This window comes from Hoplias malabaricus, chromosome 2 (assembly GCF_029633855.1).
Source record: "Hoplias malabaricus isolate fHopMal1 chromosome 2, fHopMal1.hap1, whole genome shotgun sequence".
NCBI lineage: Eukaryota > Metazoa > Chordata > Actinopteri > Characiformes > Erythrinidae > Hoplias > Hoplias malabaricus.
The window spans coordinates 78,234,234-78,247,357 of NC_089801.1; the positions used below are offsets into that span (position 1 = coordinate 78,234,234).

Consider the following 13,124-nt stretch of genomic DNA (forward strand, 5'->3'; position numbering starts at 1 on the left):
TCTTCCAGACGGGGAGTTCTTCTTTGCCACTGTTGACAATGTCTTGTTTTTCGGGGGTTGGGCTGTGGACGCTGCGATGGACCTTTCATAGAATATTCTCCATAATTCTGAAATTCTAATAATAATAAACTGATAAAAGTGAAAACATCTCTTTGTCTCCTTTGTCACAGTTCAGCATTTTTTCTCACATTTAATGAACACAGACAAACATTAATGTCCCCACTGCGCATGGAAACAAACACAGAGAGAAAACATTAATATGGTGAAGACGACGTATACAGCTCCTACACTGACCCATCTCTTACCAATGTAAAATACTGTGGCAGTTTATTTAACACAAAAAGAATAAAGGTGTTCAGTTGAACTCCAGTGAATTGTTTACACACAGGAACATTTAAAAACATAAAACACATCAATAGACGATAGACGTACAGTGATAATGTAGATGTATTTTCATGAGCTCATCACACATTAACCCTCCTTCACTGTCAATCATTTTGAAACATCACTGTGTCGTAGTGAACAGAAAGCTTCATTAGAGATGTGTACACTTTTGTACGTCACTGAACAGATTATACCATTTGAAACTGAAGAAACACGAGGCACATGTATTTAATAAAAGTGCATTTCATTCTGTTCAGTTTTTCAACACAAAGATCTTGGTAAAAAAGTGCTTCAGGGATTAATTATCAGTCCTTTCCCATCTTTTGATTCTGATTCAGTGATTGAAGTGTCACTGTCGTCATGATTAATGATGATGAGAAAATAAGATGAACAATAAAAACAACCATTAATTGCTGTAAAAGCTACACACAACATTGAAAATAACTAATAAAAGATCAATAATGATATAAATAACCATTTAATCGTAGAATACACTCTAAATTGTGTTGTGTTTCACACAATGATCAATGAAAAGTGTTAAAGTTTATTTTGTTATAAATGATACATTTACACAACTATTTTATTCATCGTTCTACAGACTTTTAAGTTGAAGTTGTGGGGTCCCTCTGTGGTTCCCTCTGGGACGGTGTTTTCAGTGATTCTCATTAATCATATAAGACACAAGAATATTAATGTGGGTAAAAACTCGGACATGCATTAACCGTCTGATCGTTTAGAGGGTCCTTGTCGTTGTTGATTGACGTACATTTGATCCAATCACATGACGACATCAACCACAGGAAAACAAGGGGAAGGGGGATTAGGACGGGGACGATTAGGATCCACACCGGTTTTTATCGTGATCGACCGGTCAGTGTCTCCACACAGATTTGTGCCGGTCGCATTTACACATGTGCACCACACGAGGACAGCAGCAGCAGCGCAAACACAGCCCCACACTCACTGTTTAAGCACTGTTTCCTATTGTACTACACTTGTGCACTTGTTTTCATTAGGAATCGTTAATAATTGCTCTTTATTTTATTTAGTTTTTTCGAAGACATCATTTGTCACATTAGTGCACAGTTTTATGTTCAGATGTAAAAGTTTCCATTAAACCCTTTGTACAGAAACGCCCTCTATTGTTAATCAACATTAATTAGTTCATAGCGTCAAATGATTTGATCAAAAAGCCCTCAACACCACCTCATATGTCTCAGTAGTAACACCACTACACACACACTGACTTTCAGCCCCCTGCTCGGTACTGACTGTTTACACCTGGAGCAGGACGACATTTAAACTCGGACATTTAAACCATAACAGACTGTAAAATCTCTTCAGATTCTGTCTTTAAAAAACACAGTCTCAGGAGAGAGGCGCCGCACCGGTGAAAAGCTCCAAAAGACAATCCCTTACTCACCACGCCACAGTAAACGTGCCTTTATTTCCTGAGTAACGGTAACGCACTGTTCTGGAGCTCCTAGCGCCCAGGCAATGGTAAGTTTTGACGTAAAGTCTTCGTGAATTCAAAGTTGAGGGCGTTCCTTCTTAGATTCAGTGCAGCTGTGGACCAATGAGCGGCTGCCGGCTGTGAGCGGGGTCCTATTCCCCGGGGGAGGGGTGCGCTGCTGGACGCCGCTCTCCACAGGGATTCGCTCACAGCTCTGAGGGGGCGGGTCAGAAGTGATTGACACCTCTGTGAACCAATAGCAGGGACTCAGATGAAGACAAAGAGAGTCGATGTGCCGAGATCACTCACTCTCTCTGTATCTGTTTCCGCTCTAAAATGAGCCGAAAACTGCATCTGTGTAAGAATGAGTGTTTTAAAATAAAAGCGGTATTTCCAACGAGGGCCACAGGGGGGCAGTGTGAACCCGCAGCGCTTTACCTCCTCTCCCTCCTTTAATGATTTTGCTGGTAGTTTTATGGAGAGAGATTAGTCTCAAAATACTTTACAAATGCGTAAATGTTAATCCACAAATTAAACACAAGTCACAGATATGTTTCACTGTTCACAAATGAACACATCACACTCTGTGTCTCACGGTCTGCAGTTTGTACAAATACAGTTACATTCATAAACACGTGTTTGGTTTTCATAGATATATCATCATTTTATGCGAAAATAAATACATTTGTTTAAATTTACATTGAATATATTTGTAAAATCACTGTCTCGAATTTAAAATGTATTTGTAAAGTGTTGAATCTGAACATTCAGTAATTTACAAATACATTTTAAATCTGAGACTTCGACTTGGAGCAATGCAGAAAGTAACACTGCTCACATCATCACCTCAACAATGAAGCACACTCCAAGTGTCACAAGCAAGAGTCAGTGCTCCTCTTCATACTGCAGCTGTAATGTGATCCACTCAAAAGAAACCCCTCTGATTCCAGTCCACACCGATATCTTACAGAAACATGGACTGAGAGCACTTCAGGCTGCGCTTGAAGACGGTCTGTGGCTTAACCCCTCAAACACCTCCAGCCTCTTAAATCTGAAGAGTGCCCGGTTTTAAACAGTTTTCAAAAACACAGGACCCTTCCTCAAGGGAAATGATGTGACTGGTTTGGTCCCCCACAGTTACACCAGGGTCCAGCACCGTCCAACAGTTCTCCACTGAGTGAATCCCCTGTCAGCGTTGAGCCCAGTTTATATTTTGAATGAATGTGTGTGAGTGTGTGTCGCCCTGTGAAGGACTGGCGCCTCCTCCAGGGTGTGTTCCCGCCTTGGGCCAGTGATTCCAGGTAGACTCCGGACCCACCACGACCCTGAACTGGATAAGGGTCACAGACAATGAATGAATGAATGAATATTAATATGAACACTGTGCTACTCAGTAGCAGCTGATTGAGATCTGTAGTGAACACATTGAAATGCTTTATGCTTCAAACACAGGTGATAAATGTTGTAAACTCTATTAATATAATCATAATTCTTTGTTTTCCGACTTCTGCTTCAGCGTCTTGAGTCCGGACGTTCAGAAACTGTCCCACACTTCGTCCAGAAACACTGTTTAAAGAGCAAGGGGGGGACTCTCATCTGCAGCGATGTATTTAAATGTGTTTGCTGTCTCTGAGGCTCAGTGTCCTCTCCTACTCAGTCCTTATGAAACGCAGGATTTCACATCTGCGTCTGGCTCTTCACGTCCCTTGCAGCAGCTGGACATTCATTAGAACTGCAGTCTACTGTAGACTGAGGACTCAGAGCTGGCCAGATACAAGCAGGTACTTCTGTTTTAATAAGAGCGTTAACATCGCCCTCGACAGCGCCCCTAAGAGAAGAGTGCAGTGATTATGCCAGTGCTCATGTGTTAAATATACCACATCTAGTCTTGTAGACGGCTGTCTCACCTTGTCTTCAGCGCTGACGTTAGAGGAGTCACTCTTTCTGCTTTTGAGGTTGTTTCTGAGACTGGAGAAGAACCCTGTAAAGAGCCTCCATTCAGACGCGTGCTGTGGACGTTTGGAGACTCGCTTATGGAGTTTATAAAGAATGAATAATGAGATATTCAGGCCATAAAAGGAAAAACGAGGTGCTGTTCTTGTCGTATTGTGCTCCCTTTTCACTCTGAAGTCAGTCACAGAGGTTTCCTGTGGTCTGTCAGGCTCTATTGGGTCTGTACATGTCTGTGTGGTGAGGCTCCACCCCTCAGACAGAGGGAGGACAGACAGAAACATGGGCTCAGATTCACTGTGTTTGTGTTTCTCATCTCTACACAGGATCATTACAAATGGACAGTAGACAAACAACAGGATGGTTTACTTACAGGGGCTTGTGGTGGTGAGCAGTCAGTCCAGCAGAGATGGTGCACTACTGGACTGACTGGTGTTTGCTTATAGAGGCTGTGATCACACGGCACCTGGCATTCCCTGCAAATACAGTCCACAAAGACGAGGAATGACATCACACACACAATCACAACACACACTTCCTCTAGCATCTACAGACACGGAGTATAAACGCACATCTACAGCTCGTCTAACACCACAAACTAACTCCTCAGATCCAGTGGGAACCCTGCAAATAGAGACAGCAAGAGAAGAGAGAGACTGCAAACAGAGACAGTGTTAAAATGAACCATGCACATATCTACAGATCCTACTCCTACCATCTACAGAAACTGACCTTGACTTCCCTTGAACTGTACAAACACAGCTACATCAATACAGACACAAATAATACTCACTCTACTCTAATAATATACACGCATTACACTACATTATTATTATTATTATTATTAAAACTAGTGATTAAAAATGAATGAGAAGAATAAAGTGAGGAGCTGAAGGAGGCGTAGATGGTCAGATGTCCTCGAGCCTGTCCAAGAGATCTTCAGCGTGGCTCTGGAAGATCTCCCACACCGCTCTGAACAAAGACCCAGGAGAGCTGTACTCTGACTCCTCCAGCGTAAAGACGCTCTCCAAAAAGAGCAGCATCGCGTTCTGAAAGACAGAAGTAGAGATTCTGCTCAAATGAGGCCAACAAACCCCTTCAAAAGAAAAGCACATCATTTCTACACTGAGCTGCTGCTGCACAGGTGTGTCGTGTGGCGATGGATGGTCAGTGTTACCCGGACAAGGAGCAGGCACTGGTCAGCTCTGGGTCTGCTCTGCCTGGTGACTGCAGAGACCGAGGAGATCACAGCCATCAGGTGGTGGAGGAATCCTCCTGGCCTCTGGAAATGAAATTCAAATGACATGAGCGCTGCCATTTAGTTATTCTAGGCCCCTAGGGGTCACATCCATTCTAGAAGCAGTGATGGACACCACACACACACGCTCCACTGGAGAAACAGAAGGACATCTTACTGGACAGATCTGAGGCTCCGCCCCCGCCTGGATTCTCAGCAGCACAACCTCAAAGATGATGTCCATGAAGTTGAAGAGCTGGATCTGAGAGTGAGAGGAAGCGTTAGTGACACACACAGTCCGGTTTCATAAGTAGTGCCGAGGCTTTCCATCACGTCTGGTCATTCAGACTCACTCCGATCTCCGCCAGCTCCTCTACAACCCCTTCACGACAGGAGGGAGACTCGGCCGTCACCAGCAGACGATGGTAGAGCTGCTGGAAGAGTCTCACGTCCTGCAGGATGTAAAGAGATGCACAGAATCACATTAGTGAAGCGGTTATATTACATCACATCATTTAATACGACGCAGTGATCATTCTCTTACCCTGTCGTTGAGGGCGGCCAGGTCCTCCAACATCATACGGCCAGCTTCACGGAGACTGCAGCGACAGCCTGCTTCACTGAGTGTGGTCTACACAAGCAATGGAAGGAGTTTCAGTGAAAACGGACTGGAGACTCATCACTGCTTAAAGACAGCGACCTTCAGATGAGGTAGAAATACAGTGGTTTCATGTGGTTCACTTACAGTGACGGCCTGGCGCAGGGCCCGCAGTTTAAGAGGGAAGCTGGTCATCCTCTTAATCTCTGAGTAGATGCTGTGGAGAAGGAGCAGGTTTTGCATGAGGTCAGTTCTGTTAATAGCTGCCAGCACTTTTATTCAGTGTGGGACGTAAAGGGTTAAAGCTGCCCCTGTACTCACTGCAAAGAGGGCACCTCCCGAGCCACAGCCTCTGCATCTCCAGACGTCTGTAACACCAAACATTCACCTCCTGTTCCAGTCTTATATCATTCAGGGAGCTCTAATTACCGTAATAACAGCTGCACATCTGCTTTACCTCAGGAGTGGGCTCAGGCTTGCCCCCCGTGTGAGATCAACGTAGTGGAGCCTGACATGGACCCCCTGGAAGACACACGAACACACACACACAGGCAAATAAGACCCTACAAAGCTACAGATGTGATTAACAACACCAGACAGGGGGTCTTGAACAGATAAAGGTGCACACCTTCTTGTCTGCACGGTGCCACTCTGTGCTGGAGAAACGCAGAGTCCAGAAAGTCCTCTGCATTCCTCCATGAAGCCGAACGACCAGCCGCTCCAGAAAGAGCCTGGGACACTGTGGGGGTGGGGGGTGGTGCACATTAGAATGAACCACTACAAACAGGCTCAGAAGTTAAAGAGCTCATATGAATCTCATTCTCTCCATCGGTGACCACTGTTAGCGCCCTCTAGTGGTCCAGATACGCACCGTCCAAATATGAACAGTTAGTATTCACTCCTTTTTGTGGCGTCATACACCAACACATTACCATACATCCACCTATTCAGCCTACAGCAGTTAAGCCCCGCCCATTCACACTGAAGTTAAATGAGGAAACCAATGAGAACAGGGCTCACTTAAATATAAATAATTCACAATGAACCCAGCAGCTTCACTCACACTGTATGTGATCACAGGGCCCGAGGGGACCACAAGGGTCCCACCCTCCTCTGTGCGGACCTGCAGTAAACAGAGAGTGAGGTAGAGATCAGTGTGTTCGTTATATTGAGTGGAGTTACTCCCAGCAGTGGTAGTGTGTGTGGATAGTGACCTCAGGCTGGTCTCCGGTGACCCGTCCGATGAAGCCGTCGTACAGATGACAGAAGACGTCGGGCTCCACCAGCTGGACAGCATCTCGCAGCCTCTGCTCCGGGTCTGAAACATGTTCCACACCTCACTGAAGCTGGAGCAGTTCCTCTGAGTCTGAGAACCTCTCTAAAGCACATGGACACTCTCTTTTTCACTTTGACCCAGACCTGAACATGACCAGCGTCTCCAGCCATAGACCCTCACTGCAGCCATTTTGAAGCTTTCCGACAGCATTAACGTTGCCATGGAGACCACACGGTAAACATGTTTACATTTAAACACTTAAACAAAAACAAGACCCCTGTAAAATAATATATTTATAATAAAGTTATATTACGAGAATAAAGTCTATTTAAAGTTATTTAATAACGTTAATGTTCAAGAATAAAGTGAACATTTTTAGAATAAATAAAAATATGAGGAAGTTTTATTGTTGAAGCTGCGTTCTCAACAATTCTCAACAGTTGACCTGCTACTGTCATATTTCTCAAGAATGAACGTTAAAAAGTGAATAAAACCATAAAGAATGAGCGCTGTGTAGAGGATTACACCGTCAGTGCCACTGTAAAGCTGCTTATTTGTAATTATTTGATTAATTTAGACTGTTGCAGAGGTGTTTGCTGATAACTGTTTTCTTCATTCTGTGTTGTCTTCAGCAAAAGCGTAGTCTACGAAATAAAGGTACAATACTTTAATAAACAGACACAAGATGAAGGAGACACATGAAGCTGGAACTGTCCTTTTTCCACTGGAGGAGCAGGGACTGTGTTGTGGACGATGACAAATTGGGCAACATTAGGTTCTGACCAGCTTTAATGGACTCACTAGGTGTGTAACTGTGTCCTTTTTACAAAACTCGGGGTCACAAATCCCCTCAGTGTCGTATCATCACGCAGTGCCCCATTACATTGAATGAGGAGTCAAATTAAACCTTAGGGCGCCCTCTTGTGGACGATATGAGGTATTGTCTGATCTCATTTTCATCGGTTCAGGCTTCATTCTGTCCACAAAAGCCCCGTTAGGTTTTATTTATTGTTTAATGTGGTAATTGATAAATAAAGACAAAATGTAAAAACAGAAAAACACAAAGTTTCCATTAAACCCTTTGTACAGAAACGCCCTCTATTGTTAATCAACATTAATTAGTTCATAGCGTCAAATGATTTGATCAAAAAGCCCTCAACACCACCTCATATGTCTCAGTAGTAACACCACTACACACACACTGACTTTCAGCCCCCTGCTCGGTACTGACTGTTTACACCTGGAGCAGGACGACATTTAAACTCGGACATTTAAACCATAACAGACTGTAAAATCTCTTCAGATTCTGTCTTTTAAAAAACACAGTCTCAGGAGAGAGGCGCCGCACCGGTGAAAAGCTCCAAAAGATAATCCCTTACTCACCACGCCACAGTAAACGTGCCTTTATTTCCTGAGTAACGGTAACGCACTGTTCTGGAGCTCCTAGCGCCCAGGCAATGGTAAGTTTTGACGTAAAGTCTTCGTGAATTCAAAGTTGAGGGCGTTCCTTCTTAGATTCAGTGCAGCTGTGGACCAATGAGCGGCTGCCGGCTGTGAGCGGGGTCCTATTCCCCGGGGGAGGGGTGCGCTGCTGGACGCCGCTCTCCACAGGGATTCACTCACAGCTCTGAGGGGGCGGGTCAGAAGTGATTGACACCTCTGTGAACCAATAGCAGGGACTCAGACGAAGACAAAGAGAGTCGATGTGCCGAGATCACTCACTCTCTCTGGGTCTGGGAGAGAGAGGGAGCGCCTGGGAACATATTTTAAAATAAACCTAAATCGACTTGTTTTATCGCAGAACAACCAAATAAAACCTTTATGTTTGGTGACAGACTATTTTAAACGTTTGTTCACTTTGAGGTACATACTGTCTATTTTCAGAAAATACCGAAAACTGCATCTGTGTAAGAATGAGTGTTTTAAAATAAGAGCGGTATTTCCACCGAGGGCCACAGGGGGGCAGTGTGAGCCCGCAGCGCTTTACCTCCTCTCCCTCCTTTAATGATTTTGCTGGTAGTTTTATGGAGAGAGATTAGTCTCAAAATACTTTACAAATGCGTAAATGTTAATCCACAGATGTGGAGGTCACACCCTGTTACTGAAGAAGAATATTCTGTTGTGTTTCACTGCAACAACAAGCTGAATGTATGAGAGTAAAGACTATAAGAGAATGTAAACACAAAAGATCCTCAGTGATTTCTCTGGTAAAAAAGAAAGAAAAAGACCCAATGTTCCCATGACTAACTCCACAGCTATTAAGAGCTTTATTTATATAATCAGTTTATATAATCATGTACCAACAGTGTTTTAAGAGAAGAATATTCTTTTCTATTGTTTGTCTTCATGTGATTTTAATGCTGTTTTAATCTATGAAATTAGTCACTTGATAAACCACAGTGTAAATAAATATTAATCGTTTTAACACAAACTCAGAAAAGAAATCAGTGTCTCACTGTTAACAGCAGCAGTGTTTAATAATTCTTCAGTTTAATTCTTGCTATAATTACAAACTTTTATTAATTATTTTTTATTGTTGGGATTAAAACCATGAGCCTGAAGCTAAACGTGACACAGGGGGTGTTTCTACAGCTGTAGTGGCTATGACTCCAGAAGTAGAGGGTGAGGAGGAAGAGGCTGTCGAGTAAAAAGCTCTGTGCCTGGTTCACCTTGAAGAACAAAGCCTTATTAAAAAAACCCAACAATTTCCACTGAGTAAAGTTCCTTGTCGTTCTAATGACGTAGAATCCCTAAATTCTTGAGATCATTAAAGTAACGTTTAGTTTAAATCAGTGTTGGAGCCAGAAACAGACCCTGGACAAAAGTGTGTGGACACAATCATTCTTCCTAAAATAATAAACAAATGCTAATTTTAGCACATGGTCAAGGTTTTTATCACGGGGCGAGTGTTTAACACGAGCAGGACACGAGTAATTATTTAAACACAATGCAGCATTAAATGAACATTGCTCTGAAATGTATTTGATCTAGAAGCTGTTACACGCTGAATATTTAATTGCGTATTAATTTGACGTAAAGTACTTCACTTGATTTTTAATTTTCAGAGAAATCCCACAGTTTTCAGTCGAGTTGAATCTGAAGAATATCACTCACTTTATGAGGTGTTTATGCAGAACACTGGCTCAGAGAAAGAGTGATTCACACATATATATTTACATCAGCTGTCCTACATTACAGCAAAGTATCAACAAACCCACTGTTAATGCCCTTCATTTCAGAAAAGCACTGGAGGAGCAGGTGTCACATTTGGCCTGGAATGATGGCATTGACTCAGGGTGAGGCTGGATACTTCACCTCAGCCACAGCTCCACTGTGTATGAGCCACATGTCAACATTTGGTCCACGCCTGACTCACACAACACACACCATAACCCAAGTCAAGCCCAGCTCCTGAGAGTCGGCCCACGCCTGGCCACACAACACGAGCTGTAACTCAAGCCAGGCCTGGGTCGCGACTGGGTTAGGCTCCGCAGTGAGTTTGTGTCAGAAAGGACAGGCTGTGTGTGTAACTGAGTGAGAGTTTAAGTCTTGTGCTGATGTGTGGACACCTGGGTTTCAGCTTCATGAAGGACACAAGAGGTTTTAAACTGAGAAAAGCAGAACACTCAGTTACACTACACTACACTATGTGTTTGGACACTGACCCACAAATTAGATATAGAAGAGTCTCTCTCTCTCTCTCTCTCTCTCTCTATCTATCTATCTGTCTGTCTCCCTTTCTCTCTCTCTCTTGCTCTCTCTCTCTCTCTCTCTCTCTCTTTCTCTCTATCTATCTGTCTCCCTCTCTCTCTCTCTCTCTATCTATCTGTCTCCCTTTCTCTCTCTCTCTCTCTCTCTCTTTCTCTTGCTCTCTCTCTCTCTCTCTCTCTCTCTCTCTCTCTTTCTCTATCTGTCTCCCCCTCTCTCTCTCTCTCTCTCTTTTTTGCTCTTTCTCTATCTGTCTCCCTCTCTCTCTCTCTCTCTCTCTCTCTCTCTCTCTCTCTTTCTCTATCTGTCTCCCTCTCTCTCTCTCTCTTTTGCTCTTTCTCTATCTGTCTCCCTCTCTCTCTCTCTCTCTCTCTCTCTCTCCTCTCTCTCTCTCTCTCTCTCTCTCTCTCTCTCTCTCTCTCTCTCTCTCTCTCTCTCTTTTGCTCTTTCTCTATCTGTCTCCCTCTCTCTCTCTCTCTCTCTCTCTCTCTCTCTCTATCTGTCTCCCCCCCCCTCTCTCTCTCTCTTTTGCTCTTTCTCTATCTGTCTCTCTCTCTCTCTCTCTCTCTCTCTCTCTCTCTCTCTCTCTCTCTCTCTCTCATTCACAGTGTATATCCAGAACTGTGGAACAGGATTATGTTACAGTCCAGTACATTCATATATTGTGTGTTGATGATTTCTTTATTAAACAGAAAGTGAACACATCCTCCACAGAGAACACACTTCTGTGAACTTTACTGAGCCACCACTGTTTATTTACTGGATTTAACACAATGGGTTAAAAATATAAAATATAAGTTGTGTCCACATTATGCCTTTTTCCAGTCTGTTAAACTTTCCCGTAGAGAATGTTATTTCCACTACAAAGTCTGTCCAAACCCTTTGATGATGTATTTTATGTCTGATGTATAGTTTTTGGGATTTAAGCTCTTCTGACCACTAGATGACGCTAAGCACTGGGTGATGATCAGGAGGTTTCTACCAACAGGTGAAAAACAAGAACGAGGAAACAAACTAAAACGAAAGTGACTCTGAGCTGAAGAAGATTTCAGAGGAAGACGGTCTGGATTTCACTCGGTAGGTGTTTAATCGTTAAGATTATTTTTCTGTGGAAAATTGGCTCATTGCTTACAACAGTGTTTTTTCTGCCATTCCTTCTCTTAGTTATGTTTTTCAGCCCTAAGTTATATTTAAGGTGTTGTTTGAAAAGGTTGAACTACGTCTCACTAAAACAAACAAACAAAAATAATTTAGAAACAGGAACAGTGTGAGTTAGTGTTTTGTTTTGGAAGACTCATCCCAGACTTCTATTCAGGAACAAGGCTATAAAGCTCATCGGTGCTCGTCTACACCTTGGATGAGAGAGAGAGAGAGAGAGAGAGAGAGAGAGAGAGAGAGAGAGAGAGAGAGAGAAGAGAGAGAGAGATCAGTAAAGTTCTGGGTTTTAAATGTTTGAAAACCTACCCAGATATTTTTACCAAAATATGAAAATCATTTACATTTGTTTATTTTATTTATTTTATTTTCTCGCTCTGGTTTTGTCTGCGGTTCGTTGTTGTTCTCTTTTGACGGGAGGCGGGGAAACAGGAGTGACGTAATTTTGACGTCTGTGAATAAACTGAACACGGCCAAGTGTCTGTGACAATAAACAGGTTCATCCGGTTTACTGCAGAGGAATGGAGAGTTTATTCACCTGGGATTTTAAAATGTTAACTGCTGTCGAACAAAGTCAAATAATAAATGGAGTCCAGACAACAATAGAATTAAATAGAAACAACAATGACTACAAACATTTATTTGTGTTTTATAGAAACTAACATTATTATTAACACACAGACAAACAGTTAAATAAAAAGAGAATTTTGTCTCCTTTTACAATAAGTTCTTTAAAAATGGAGTAAACCTGCAGTAAAACTACATAGTTGTTACAAGCTTGATATTCCCACTGTGGTAGTGCAGTATATAGATGTTCATATTAACTTTAACAGACATGAGCTCTTAAAGGAGCAATGTAGGATATTAACTGTATTTAGTCATTAAATGTCCAGGGTGTGATCATAGATTAAGGAAACAGTCAAAGCTCAAACACTGCTGCCTCTCACAGCACTGCAGTATATTCTCTTTGAGAAGAGCCCAGTCCGGAGCAGAGCTCCTATGATCCCGCCCTCTGTCCAATCATTTTACAGTCCACCGTGTGGCCAGGTCTACAAACAGTGTCTCACAGCCATGACATGACCAAGTGAACAGAGTTAATGTTAGATTTTACCAGACCCAAAAAGCCCCACTGCTCTTCTAGAAGTCTCCATGACCAGAGACGGAGTAAAATGAGAGGAAATATTGACCCTGTATTTGAAAAGTGGAGGACGTTTACATGTAACAGCAGATAATTTCTGAAAAAAATATAGAAGTACAGACGCCTCTGTATAGATTAGAAAGTGTAAAGACCGTAGTTTTTGTGTTTTATCTAAAGAAAGTGAAGCAAGGCGATGTTTGAAAGGTTTAAAAACAGGACGGTGTG

At 42.7% G+C, this 13,124-nt stretch overlaps 1 protein-coding gene and 1 pseudogene across 5 annotated transcripts; one reads left to right on the forward strand and one right to left on the reverse strand.

The window, feature by feature from the left end:
• Positions 1-3,118: 3,118 nt before the first annotated feature.
• Positions 3,119-7,208, reverse strand: LOC136687363 (mitoguardin 1-like). 5 transcript variants are annotated; one of them, XM_066661764.1, is made up of 12 exons: positions 6,837-7,208; positions 6,686-6,745; positions 6,251-6,361; positions 5,944-6,144; positions 5,770-5,839; positions 5,569-5,655; positions 5,378-5,476; positions 5,203-5,286; positions 4,965-5,069; positions 4,360-4,836; positions 3,745-4,263; positions 3,119-3,665 (listed from the first exon to the last, which is right to left on the reverse strand). In XM_066661764.1, the coding sequence occupies exons 5-10, from the start codon at positions 5,815-5,817 to the stop codon at positions 4,696-4,698; spliced, it is 564 nt and encodes a 187-aa protein (XP_066517861.1). In that variant the 5' UTR covers positions 5,818-5,839; positions 5,944-6,144; positions 6,251-6,361; positions 6,686-6,745; positions 6,837-7,208; the 3' UTR covers positions 3,119-3,665; positions 3,745-4,263; positions 4,360-4,695. The 5 variants fall into 5 exon arrangements, with proteins under 5 accessions (XP_066517861.1, XP_066517864.1, XP_066517860.1 ...); XM_066661767.1 differs by having other exon boundaries at positions 6,251-6,745; XM_066661766.1 differs by having other exon boundaries at positions 3,120-3,665; positions 3,745-4,010; positions 4,161-4,263; positions 6,251-7,208.
• Positions 7,209-9,501: 2,293 nt separating this feature from the next.
• Positions 9,502-13,124, forward strand: part of LOC136678096 (NACHT, LRR and PYD domains-containing protein 12-like) — a 51,152-nt pseudogene continuing 47,529 nt past the window's right edge.